The sequence below is a fragment of the Pelodiscus sinensis genome, chromosome 4 (assembly GCF_052426305.1).
Source record: "Pelodiscus sinensis isolate ZL-2025 chromosome 4, ASM5242630v1, whole genome shotgun sequence".
NCBI classification, from domain to species: domain Eukaryota; kingdom Metazoa; phylum Chordata; order Testudines; family Trionychidae; genus Pelodiscus; species Pelodiscus sinensis.
This window is the reverse complement of record NC_143055.1, coordinates 79409155-79421756: the sequence shown is the minus strand read 5'-3', so window position 1 is coordinate 79421756 and position 12602 is coordinate 79409155. Positions and strand designations below refer to the sequence as shown.

Sequence of the window (12602 nt, the reverse complement as noted above, 5' to 3'; positions counted from 1 at the left end):
GTAGTAACTGGCCCTGCCATATGACAGGGTTATCACCTTTTGTAATGTTGATCCTCATGTGATTATGGCTGGGAAATAAAGCTATTTCTGTCTATGTCTATCAGCAACCCTATGTATTAGGCCATTACTACATAATCGTAACCATACAGTCAGTACTGGACATCACTGATACCCACAGTGGCTGCGTCTACACTGGCCCCTTTTTCGGAAGGGGCCTGCTTATTTTGAAAGTGGGAATAGGGAAATCCGCAGGGGATTTAAATATCCCCCGCGGATTTCAATAAACATGTCCGCCGCTTTTTTTCCGGCTTGGGGAAAAGCTGGAAAAAAAGCGTCTAGACTGACCCGCTCCTCCAGAATAAAGCCCTATTCCTATTCAAAGTAGGAATAAGAGATCCTCCGGAATAGGGCTTTATTCCGGAGGATCGGGCCAGTCTGGACGCTTTCTTTCCGGCTTTTCCCCAAGCCAGAAAAAAAGCGGTGGACATGTTTATTTAAATCTGCGGGGGATATTTAAATCCCCCGCGGATTTCCCTATTCCCACTTTCAAAATTAGCATTCCCCTTCCGAAAAAGGGGCCAGTGTAGACGTAGCCACATAGTGCCATCTAATGTCCTGTATGTGCAGTTTTACTTTTTCCAATTCTGTACTAGGTTATTCACATAAAACCAGCAAATCACAAAATTTAAACTTACAACACTGCAACATTTTCCAAACTCAATATGAAAACGGCCCTTAAGTGGCTCACTTATACTTTCATTAGGGCATAAAGAGGCATGTTCATCCTGATGAAGTTGACAGTTAAGTGCTTCTTGTAGTTATATCTCAACTGCTACTCAACCCATATCTTTCAGAGATACATAGATCCTTTCTGAAGCATATGATTAATTGAAATGGGCTCTTTATGTAGGGCTACTAACATACAGGCACTGAACTAGGAATCAAAACACCACTATTTTATTCCTAGCTCTGCAGCAAATACGATGTGTGGTCTTCAGCAAATCACTTCACCTCACTAAATTTCTGCTTCATCTGTCTGGATTGTAAGCTCTTCAGGAGAGCATCTGTCCGTTATCATGTGTTTGCACTCAGGCTATGTCTACACTGCAATTTTTTTTACGGAAGAGGATATGCAAATTGAACACTCATTTGCATTTCTTCTTCCAATTCTTTTTGCAGAGGAGGTTTTGCCGCTAAAAAGCCTCATGTCAACGGAGCCATTTGTTGGGAAAAACCCCTTTTTCACAAGATCCTGTAAACCTCGATTTTTGAGAGATAAGGGAGCTTGCGAAAAAGGGGGGTTTCTGACAAATGACTCCATCTACACGGGGCTTTTTAGCAGCAAAACCTCTTCCACAAAAAGAATCGGAAGATATGCAAATGAGCATTCCATTTGCATATCCTCTTCGGCAAAAATACCGCTGTGTAGACATATCTCAGAGAGCATCTACACTGCAAGCCATTATTTAGAAATAATGGTGAGCTGGAGGACTTCTTACTCTGATTCCTGTAATCCTCATTTTATGAGGAGTAAGGGAAGTCAAAGGAAGAGTGTTCTTCCTTCGACTTCCTGCTGTGTAGACTCCAGTTGTGTAGACTATTTTGACTTCAGCTACGCAATTGATGTAGCTCAAGTTGCATAGTTTAATTTGACTTTTGCCCTGCTGTAGGTGTGCCCCTAGAGAGTGGGTCGCATGAATGGCTCTCCTTCATCTCAGTGGGCCACAAAATTGTCATAACCAAGATGATCTTCCAGGATAGGTAGTATTGCTAACTGCGCTAGCATACTAGAATTTGTAGGGTGTCCTGATTGAACTGTAGCAGTGGTTTGATTGGATGCAAAGGGAGCATACCATTCTCACAGTCAGTGTTGTATGCAATCAGCACACATCTTGCTTCGTTTGCCCTTGCTTTACTTGCATGTCACATTAGTAATAATGGTAGAAAAAAAATTACACAGATGGAAATCAGCAGAATGTGGCTGCCTACACATGTGCAATGGTAAACAAATGTCTCACAGGCCACACATAGAATCTTGATGAGCTGCATATGGCTCTGGGACTGCAGGTTTCCTATTACTGCCCTATGCAGTGTATCAAATAAGCTGATCTCATTTGGTTTACCAAGCAATACATACATTTGCTTGGTAACATACTGGTTATATCACAAACTAGAATAAGTGTTGACTTTAGCTGACTTTTATTGGTGTGATGAAAACACTTCTTTTTGTGACCTGATAATTATTTTGCAGTAATAGGCAGGGATTATGGATGTAATAAGTGGTGCAAGACAGCCATCTACTGGCCATAGTAGTAAAATTATTTTTACTATTGACACCATCTGTCTTAAATAATGTGCTTTTTAAATTCAAGAAATACTCTTTCTGTGTATGAAAACCTGGACCCACTTAAATCAATGGGAACTTGGCTATTGATTTGAATGGAACCAGGATTTGATCACAGTACTTGTATAGTATCTGAATATATATAGTTTTATACTTGTAACTGAGATTTCTCTTGAATATTTTTCAGCCACAGACAAAAATAAAGTGAAGGAATGCTATCAGAACCTAGCTGATGATCCTTAGATTATCCTGATTTTTATTGCCCTTCTAGACTTTCTATAACGTGTTCACATCTTTCCTAAAAGAGGACACACAGAATTGAATATTCCAATTGAGGCCAGTATCAAATGACTCAGGTCTAGCAGAATGCATACTTATGAGTTCTGTTTACAAGATCTATTGATGGATATTGACCCTAGTCTGAAGCCTAACTGTAAAGGATCCAGGATACTGGAGGTCAATATGTGGCACTGGAGATTTTTGTTGGTTTGTTGTTGTTTTTTTGCTAGATTCTCCAACACTTTCCCTTATGTTGTTTTTTTAACAATACACAGTAACTTGTTCATGCTGTATATTCTAGCTACTGAAACCACACTACCACCATTTGCCAGTTTATCCAATCATTTGACTTGCTGGCTTAAAGTCATCACCTTTTCCCTTTCTTAGCCTCTTGACCACTGTCTGTCTTCCTTTTTTTTTTTTTTTTCTGGTGCCATAATTAAGGTTAGATGGTACTTTAGTGCTCATCATCATCAACAGCCACGAGATCAAGCCCTGTTGGTGTCCAATGCCTCCCTCACTATTTCCTTCCATCTTTCCCTGTCCAGTGTGGAGTGGCTTAGTTTCTAAAGACTAGCTCCGCACCAATCTACTATATAATCTACCCATTCTCTGTGGGGCCTCCCTCTCCTATTTGGACCATGCATTATGCCGAATTCCAGGGTTTTAACTTTTCGCTCGTTGTTCATTCTGCAGAGATGCCTAAATAGCTGTAACTTCCGTTGTGTAACCTTCTGCAGTAGGTTTTCTTTTGGCTTCCTATATAATTCCTCGTTGGTGACCTTCTGCATCCATCCTATTCTGAGGATCTTGCTATAACAATTCCTCTCGAATGCCAATATTCTTCTCTTCAAATCTTTTGTTATCACCCACGTCTCACATCCGTACAACATGCTGCTAAATACACACGTTTTCAAGATGCTCAGCTCCATTCCTAAGCTAATCACTTTACTTTTCCAGATTTTATCCATCGCCTTCAAACTCACTCTTGCTTTCGCTATTCTAGTTTCTATTTCCTTCTTACAGTCTAGATCATATGTCATGTTGCTCCCCAAATACGTGAGTTTCTCTATGTTCTCTAGTTTGAGCCTATCTACACTGATCTTCCTTCCTATTTCCTTATCTCCAAATATCATTGTCTTCATTTTATCAATATTCATAATCAGTCCATACCACTTCCCTTCCTCATTTAGCACCTGAACTGTTCTCACTAGCTTGTCATTTTCGAGAACTATATCATCCATGAACTTCAAGTTGTTAATTCTCATCCCATGCACCAATATCCCTTCTACTTCTTTCTTGATCTTGTCCATTACACTCCCTAGGGGTGTGTCTAGACTATAGGGTTTTTGCAAAAAAACTTTCCCTGCATCTATACTGCTGCTGTGTTCTTTTGAAAGTACATTGAAAAAACACAGCAGCTTTTTTGATCGTGGAAAACCTCATTTTATGAGGACTAACACCTTTTTTCAAAAGTTCTTTCGAAAAAAGGCACTATGTAATGCAAACTGTGCTTTTTCAAAAGAGAGCATCCAGACTGCCTGGGTGCTCTCTTTCGAAAAAGCGGCTTGCTTTTTTGAAAGTACTGGTTATAGTCTAGATGTTCTTCCAGTCTGGAGGTAGCCACAGCGTGTAGCAATGGTATTTTTTTTTTTTACTAGACATACCCAGAAAGCATCAGCAGGGTGCATCATGTGAAAATAATGTTTTCTCTTTTTGAAAATAAATTTATTTTAAAAGTAAAACAATTTCACTGGCACCATTTAAAAAGCAATCTGATTTAAAATGTAGAACACGGCTCATCCCCACGCAATAAGTCACTGTATTGTAAATAAGAAACATGCTTTGAGAAGAACAGATTTTGGATCCAAAAGCAGCGGGGAAGGCGGCAGGAGCCGGATCGGGCCCGGGGCTGAGTCTGCGGCGGCCCAGCCCTCCGCCTCCGCCTCCCGCAGCCCGCCCCGGCCTCGCCCGCCGGGAGCCACCATGAGCTGGGCCGCGCTGCTGGGGCTGAGGGGCGCCGCTGGCCCCTGGCTTCTGCGGGCCACGAGCAGCCGCCGCTGGAGCGCCGTGGGCGGCGGGTCCTGCGAGCCCCCGGCGGGCGCGGCCGTGCGAGTGGGCTGCGCCGCGGGCTTCTGGGGGGACACGGCGGCCTCAGGTACCGGGTGCGGGCGGGGCGAGGCTGCCGCCCAGCAAAACAAGCCTGGCGGGAGCGGGCGGGCGTGTGGCCGCGAGCAGAGCCGCGTCCCTTGCGGAGCCCGCCCTCGGGCCGGTCCCGCCCCGCGCGGGCTGCTGGCGCTCAGTTGTCAGCCCGACTTGCGCGGGACGGCGAGCATCTCTCGTGTCCGAGGGGCACTGGCAAAGCCTGCGTGCGGCCTCACAGCCTCCTCCCTGGCCTGGGGCTGTAGTTCTGTTGGGGCGGGGCGTGCTTGGCTGGGTGGTTTGGTTAAAAACTGTTTCCCCTTTCTCTCCGGCACATAAATAAAACCGTGATCACAGCACTAAGCCTCAGCCCCCACACGACAAAATACTGAGCAGACACTCAAGCACGTGAATGATTTGCTCACCCATCGACTTTAACAGCATTGCTTAAGTGAGTAAAATGCCTCACGTGTGTTTGCAGAATTGGCCCCAAAGTCATAAATTTGATCTATCAGTTTTATCACTACTAGATTGTCTCTCTTTGTAGTCGCAATACATGCTTTTCTCATTTAGTTTTTCAAAAATGAAATGGCTATTACTATAACATATGCATTCATATTTTCAACGAAGAGTTACTTAATATCATTTTCATTAGTCCCTCAGCTTCTCTATGGAGGAAAACTGGATTTTCTGGTTTTTGATTATCTTTCTGAAATTACAATGTCTCTGTTGACTGCGGCAAAAGCCAAATCTCCGGTAAGAAAAGAATGACTTTGATTAGGGAATCATATTTCAAGTATTTTCACATAAAAAAGGAATCACAAGAATTGTATGGCTGATTTAGTAACTAAGTTTTTACAGTTTTAGCTGCTTGGAACGCTCCGATATCATCACAAAGTGATCAATATTTTAAAAGTGCTTCAAATCTTTGCAGTTGCTGAGTGATGCAGGAGGAGTTCTGCGCCACTGTGCACGTGCAGAATTTATGTCTCCTGCAGAGATATCTTTACTTTCCCTGAGGAAAATGACTTTCTGATGGGGAAGCAAAAGGAATCTACAAGAGCAGTCATGTGACCCTCCATAGAAGTATGTTTCTTGTGCCTAGTGCAGTTGGCAGAGAGGTAAACACTGTGGGGCAGTGGGCAGGACTGGGGAAGACTTGGCTGATGGCTTCTGCTGTGCACCAGGCTAGTCCTGGCTGGGCTGAGAACGGCAGGACTTTCTCTTTCCTTGCAAAGCTTCCCATGCACAGGCAGGTCTGACTCACCTCCAGATTCTTCTTCCCCTGCACAACCGGATCAGACCCACCCCTAGATTTTTCCCCCAGCTGCAGGAAGTTCTGCAAACTTCTCCTACAGGAGGAGGGATCCTTGTCCAGGGAGCTATTTCCCTTTCCACCCAACCCACTGAGCAGCCATACCCCCTCTTACCCAGACCGTTCTACTGAGCCTCACACGCTCTTCTCCCTGCCTGTGGACCACCCTGATGACCCAACTGTATCCAATTACCATCCCACCAAGCCTCAGCCAGTTGCACCTGGATCCCCACTCTCTTAGACTCTGGAAACCCCATGCAAACCCCACACACACCTAGCCACCCCTTCAGAGTTCCAATACTATTGGACCCACCCATCAAGCCTCTGTGCATTCAGATGTCCTTCCACAGCTGGATTGTGCACTGAGCTGCCCACACCCAGATTGCCTCACACAGAACTCTCTCAACTCTCATATCTGGATCCCCCTGCACTAAGCCCCTCTACACTTGGCATCTATCATGCTGAGCCTGCCTGCCCACAGCTGGTATACTTGGCATGGAGGAGCCATGGTGCTTAAGAGGTAGGCCCAGTCCTTGCACAGTGTCAGGGTTGGGTGAAGCGTCACTGCTCAGTCTGTGTCCTGGGGGGCAGCTGCACAGTGATCTCCCACCTGTTAATCTGTGGCCTTTGTTCCCCAAAGCCATGCTGGAGCCTTCACATTTATTTAGCAAACAAAATTTGCAGAATTTTAAAATAGTGTACACAGATTTTTTAGCAATCATCATAGCTTCCATTACTCATTCTGTACATTATAGCCATGTCTGAATATAATGCACTGTAATATATACAAAAGCTTCTTTAGTGTTATAAACATACAGTATTATAATAAAATTTGAGATTCAGATATTTGTTCTAGGCTGCTCCAGAAATCATTGCATTTCATTGGATAAGGAAATGATCCCTCATCATTCATATATCAGTTTAAGGGTGGAATTGTGAGTGGTAATAAATACCATTAGCCTTTATTATTCAGGAGTTGGCCAATCCCTCAAAAGGCCAAGCTTTTGGAATTATAAAGGAGTTTTCCCATTATCTTCACTGAGAACAGGGTTGAGTCCTCAGGCCCTGATTCTGCAAAGACTTAGACACATGAGTAATTTTAGTCCCATGAGTAGTCCTATTAGATTGTGGATAAATTCAATTTAATGTAAAAACAATGGGCCAAATTTCTCCCAATGAAACTATCAGAACTTCATTGCCTTCAAAGAAGTTCTATCAGTTTACACCAGCAGAGAGTTAGCACACCTGGCTTGAAATTTGAATGCATTGTCTCATTTCATAAGACTTCAATAAAACTTCTCTTTGAATGGGATAGGTGTGAATTGTTTAGTTTATGTTGCATTTTTTTGTATTTTACTTTATAGAGTTGATCATTTGTTCCCTGTATGATTCCAAAGGTTAATTAAAATAATAGCATTTGAAATATATAATTGACCCCTGTGGAAATATATTGTTGTATATTTGTGTTGTAGTTAATAGAATCATGAAAACAAATATAGGTTGTTTTTCAATCTTTTCTGAAATCTAAGAGCCAATAAAGAAAAAAATGATTTACCCATGACAAAATTTGGCAAGTAAATTAAACAATTTTTTATTGTTTCAGGATATGGGTTATACTCCTGATTTTGTATTGACTGCAATGGGTCCTTATATTAATGACATTCACAGGAAAGGTAGGTATGTTATAAGATTATGAGTTGGGATAACTGCAATTATTTATAGCTTGACCTTTTAAATGCTGATCACTCTTAACTACTGTATTGTTTCTTCAATATTAGTTGGGGTCCTCAGAACCTCACAAGACTAGATTGTTAGTGTTCACACCTTCATTGTGTATTTTGTTACTTCAAAGCTGAATATAGGAAGTCTGACTGTTTTTAATATGGGTTGAATGAAAACATTTAACAAAGGGAATTCTAATTTTCCCCATTCTTAATACACAATATATTACATACTGTAAATTGAGCTATGAATTTATTTTAAAAGGGGACCTGCATTTTTCTTATCTCCTTTGAGATGTACTTATATCCAGTTTTTGGGTTAACTCTTTAATGAGTAGAGTTGGACTGGGAAATGGTTTTCCCATCCCAGAGAATTTTTAAAATTTGGAAAAAAAATACAAAACCTTCCCCATTCTGAAATGGGGCAAGTAGCTTGAAAACTCTAGTAAACAGAAAATCTAAAAAAAAATGAATCAACTGAAATGTTTCACTTTGATAATTCTGAAATATTTTGTTTTGATTTCAACCTTTCTGTTTTCTACTTTCCTTTGCTATGCATTACATTCAAAATGAAAAGTCATTTCAAACTGAAGAACTGAACTTTTTTCTTTAGAACGTGTCAAAACCGAATATTTAGACAATTTTAAACTTTTCAAAATTTTGTCAAAAACAAAGATCTATTGTAACAAACCTTTTCCTGTGAACAATTTTGGTTCTGATAGATCAGCATTTTCCATTGAAAAAACAAATTCTTGAGCATCTCAATCTGTTTATATGGATAGACACATAAAGTGGATAAAATATTATTTTTTGTTGGATCAACTTCTGTTGGTAGAAGAGACATACTAATTTATACTAATAAAATGTTAAGAGTATGCAGCCATACCAATTTTCTTTGTGAGTAAAAGGTAGTACTGTCTCCCTAAGATTCTCTTCTTATGATTATGCCTGCAGTGGTAAAATAGTTCAAGGGTGGGCAATAAAAAGGTGGCAGTTAACTTGGGTTAGCTCCTGGTAGGCTATTGCTGCTATATTTACCCTCCACAGGTACTAGCGATTAAAGCTCTCATTGGCTGGGAACAGTGATGTGCAGCCAGTGGGAGCTGTTATCCCCATACCTGCAGAGGCGCAGGTAAATACAGTGGAGTGAGAGCCCACTCCTGAAACAGCTGTATGTTTCTGTGCAAGAGTATTCAGTGAAATGGTGAACACTGTAAACATTTACATTATTAGGTTTCATAGTTGCACCAGTCAGAACTATTATTTATCTCTAGCACATCATCTGGTTTGTTGTTCTGATTGATCATGTGCTTGACAATATACAATAGTGCATCCTAGGGCTCAGGGTATAAAGTCTTTTTTATAGTATAACTAGTGATTTTAACACTGAACTTTATTCTGTTAAGGTGTTCGTGTCATTAGTAATGCTGGTGGAATGAATCCACTTGCATGTGCTGCTTGTCTTCAAGCGATGGCAAAGAAAGCAAATGCTGATTTGAAAATAGCTGTTGTTGCTGGAGATGATCTGATGGACGAGGTATTTGATATTTTATGACTCAATACAAGTTTGGGAAGTTTGATAATTCTTTCATACATTTTGAAATATGTGGTGTCATTGTGAGGCTTCAGTTTTGTTACACATTGTATCATTATTTGAGAAAGTGTAATCCCACAGCCACATGTCCACAAGTCCTTATTAGAGATGTAAAAATGCAGTTAAAAATGTAACTGTGTTATGATGAGGGGTGGTTACAGAAGACCCGTTGGGGATGTTTCCTCGTGTGATGATAAAGACACTGACACTTGCTCCCCTGAGCTTCTTACCACCCTGTCCTGCTGGGCCAGATCTCCTGGTCTCCCCCAGCTGAGATCATGTTCTCTCCCCCTCCCCCCATCCTGGAAGAGCAATGAAGACACTGAATCAATTCTACTCTGAGGAAAATGCAGACACAGTATCAACCCCCAAATGGGATCAGAACCCCAAATAAAATCCATTTTTCACTGTGTAAGAGATTCACACATTGAAAGCACATTCAGTTACGCCTCCTTTAACAAAGAAAGGAGGAAGAGCACAGATTGCTCCCCTAGGTAACAATTATTTACACTGGGCTTGATATTAAATAAAAGTAATTGTATTAAATACAAATGGTAGGATTTAAGTAGTTGCAAGTGAAAATGGGCAGAACAAAGTAAATTACAAATTTAAAATAAAAGAAGATGCATAGCTAGTTCTAACACACTAAAGCTTATTCCAAACTCACCCTAAAACTGTTCTTATTTTGGGCAAACCTCCAAGCCAGGGAAGATCTTTTTCTCCCATGAGGTCTCCGGCTGTTCCCTTGGGTATGTCATGCAGCCAAAGGCAAAGGGACAGATAGCTTCTCATTGTTTTATAGATTCTACTTTGGGTGAGAACTTGTTGTTTTCTCTCCCACCTTCAATGGAAAATGACCTGGTCAGACCCTACCGGTTGGGATGGTATGTCTTCCTAAAAACAGCCACTGCTTAGACTTGAAGACAAGCAAGGCTATTATCCAGTCGTTAAGTTGATCGCCCAGACGTTGAGTGTCTGAGCATTGGCTTTCATTTGCACCATAAACCATTCTCTGCCCCTTATTTCTAACTTTACATCCAAGAGTGATACATGCATCAAAATAAAATAGACAGATCCAGCAGATTGAGACATTAATATTGGCAAGTTACGTGAGGTATTTTGTCCAAAGCATCTTCAAGTTATGTATTTGTATCCATAAGTCAATTTCATAAAGCATTGGAGTGGGGGCCGTCACACATGTAACTGCTAAAATCATAGCAGTTACACAGTTATACACACTACGGGCTCTGCAGTATAAAGCTTAAATAAGTTTTATACTGCAGAGCCCACAATGAAGCCTCCCCGGGAGTGTGGCAAGGGCTGCTGCTGGCCCAGCTCCTGGGGAGGCGGCTTTGCTGGTGCAGCAAAGCCACATTCCCAGGAGTGGGGCCAGCAGAGGCTACCGGTTCCACCCCTGGGGTGACTTTGCTGTGGGTTCTGCAGCAGTCCCTGCTCCCAGAGATCCAGAGCGTAACCTGCGGCTGAGGAGTGGGGGGAATTTGGCCAGGCCTGCCACAGACGGAAGGCTCCTGTGGGCTCCATGGATCTGGAGCAGTCTTCTGCTCTGGACATGTGGGGAGCTGCTCCAAACCCTACTGGTTTACCAGTTAACCGATTAACCTTTTACATCCCTAGTCTTTGTATACCTTACACATAAGATCGGCCACACTCTATATCTCAGGCTCTCTGGTGCAAACGAGAAGGCAGGAGTTAGTCCTAAGCTATTTTTTATTTCTAATTGCTATATAAGCTAAATAATAGTGAATCTTTGATTTCTGAAACTGAACATTCCACAGTTAGCATAGACTTGATGATTCATGTCCGTTGACTTCTTCTAAGACAGTAGAATGTCAGCATTAGGATCATCACAGTCATGAATGACCAGGCAACCACACAGCTGATTTGGAACTGGAAATACATAATCAGGCAGCAGCAGATAAAGAAAAAAAAATAGAAACAAATACATGATAGTACTGTGCTAAATGTAAACTACTAAAAATAAAGGGAAAGCAACATTTTTCTTTTGCATAATAAAGTTTCAAAGCTGTATTAAGTCAATATTTGGTTGCAAACTTTTGAAAAACAATCATAATGTTTTATTTCATGTTACAAACAATCTCCATTACCAAGATGTTCATAACTCAGAGAGTCTACTGTAACTTACCAAGTTCTAGCTGGTTTCTTTAGTAGGTAACTTAATGCGATTATGTCTAAGGTAATTTCTGGTTGGTAGATTTGCAGTTAGGGTGTCTTAAGGTATTTCAAATCTAGCGGCTTGTCTAGACTGCATTCCTGTGTCAGAAGAGGAATGTAAATGAACTCGATGGAAAGTGCAAATGAAGCGGAGATTTAAATATCCTGAATTTCATTTGCATATTTACATCGCTGTTTCGAAAAAGGGTTTTTCGAAAGTGAAACCGTAGTATAGACGTGATTCTTTCAAAAAAAAACAACCCTTTTTCAAAAGAACCCGTACTCCTGAAAAAATGAGGAGTACGGGTTCTTTCGAAAAAGGTTTTTTTTTTTTCCCAAAAGAACCATATCTAAACTGTGGTTTCACTTTCAAAAAACCCTTTTTCAAAACAGCGATCGGACGTGAATATGCAAATGAAGCACGGGATATTTAAATCTGCACTTTATTTGCACTTTTGATTTGCCTAATTTACATTCCTCTTTCGACACAGGAATGTAGTCCAGACATAGTCCTCATGATTATTGTGGTATGAAACTGTATTTTTCCTCCAAATGCATAACACCACTGCAAAAACAAAGAAGATTAGAATGGGAAATGCTGTATTTCATACATTATCTTTTGAGGATGAGATATTTTTTCCTTTAACTTGGGAAATCTAGCAGAAAACTGTTAGATATTTCAGTGCATTGTATGTTACACTTGATTGGAAAATGGGTATAACTTAAGACAAAGATGGCTGCAGTGCTGTTCAAATGTACTTTAGTGTCACAGATTGTCCTATACCCTTTCAAATTATTAATGCAGGGACATGGCCAACAGATACTACAGTTCCTACTATGCCATCAAATATGAAGAAAGCTGGAATCTGCTCCATTGCTTACTGTTTAGGTGCAACCACTTGAATTCTGGGGTGATACCCTTACCCTACTGAAGTCAGTGGGGGTTTTGTCATTGATGTTAACGATGCCAGGAATTCACCTTTGGTATGTTGCTGGTCTGGTCATCCTGTGACA

At 41.2% G+C, this 12602-nt stretch overlaps 1 protein-coding gene across 3 annotated transcripts in view; it reads left to right on the top strand.

Annotated features, from left to right (window-relative positions):
• Positions 1 to 4562: 4562 nt before the first annotated feature.
• LOC102455426 (uncharacterized) overlaps positions 4563 to 12602 on the top strand; it is a 108864-nt gene continuing 100824 nt past the window's right edge. The window contains exons 1-5 of one of the 3 annotated variants that reach the window (XM_075930096.2): positions 4657 to 4781; positions 5123 to 5216; positions 5421 to 5521; positions 7684 to 7753; positions 9208 to 9338. In XM_075930096.2, the coding sequence (XP_075786211.2) occupies positions 5486 to 5521; positions 7684 to 7753; positions 9208 to 9338 (237 nt within the window). In that variant the 5' untranslated portion in view covers positions 4657 to 4781; positions 5123 to 5216; positions 5421 to 5485. Of the gene's footprint in view, positions 4782 to 5122; positions 5217 to 5420; positions 5522 to 7683; positions 7754 to 9207; positions 9339 to 12602 lie in introns of all 3 variants that reach the window. The other 2 variants (XM_089777961.1, XM_075930095.2) reach the window with 2 other exon arrangements.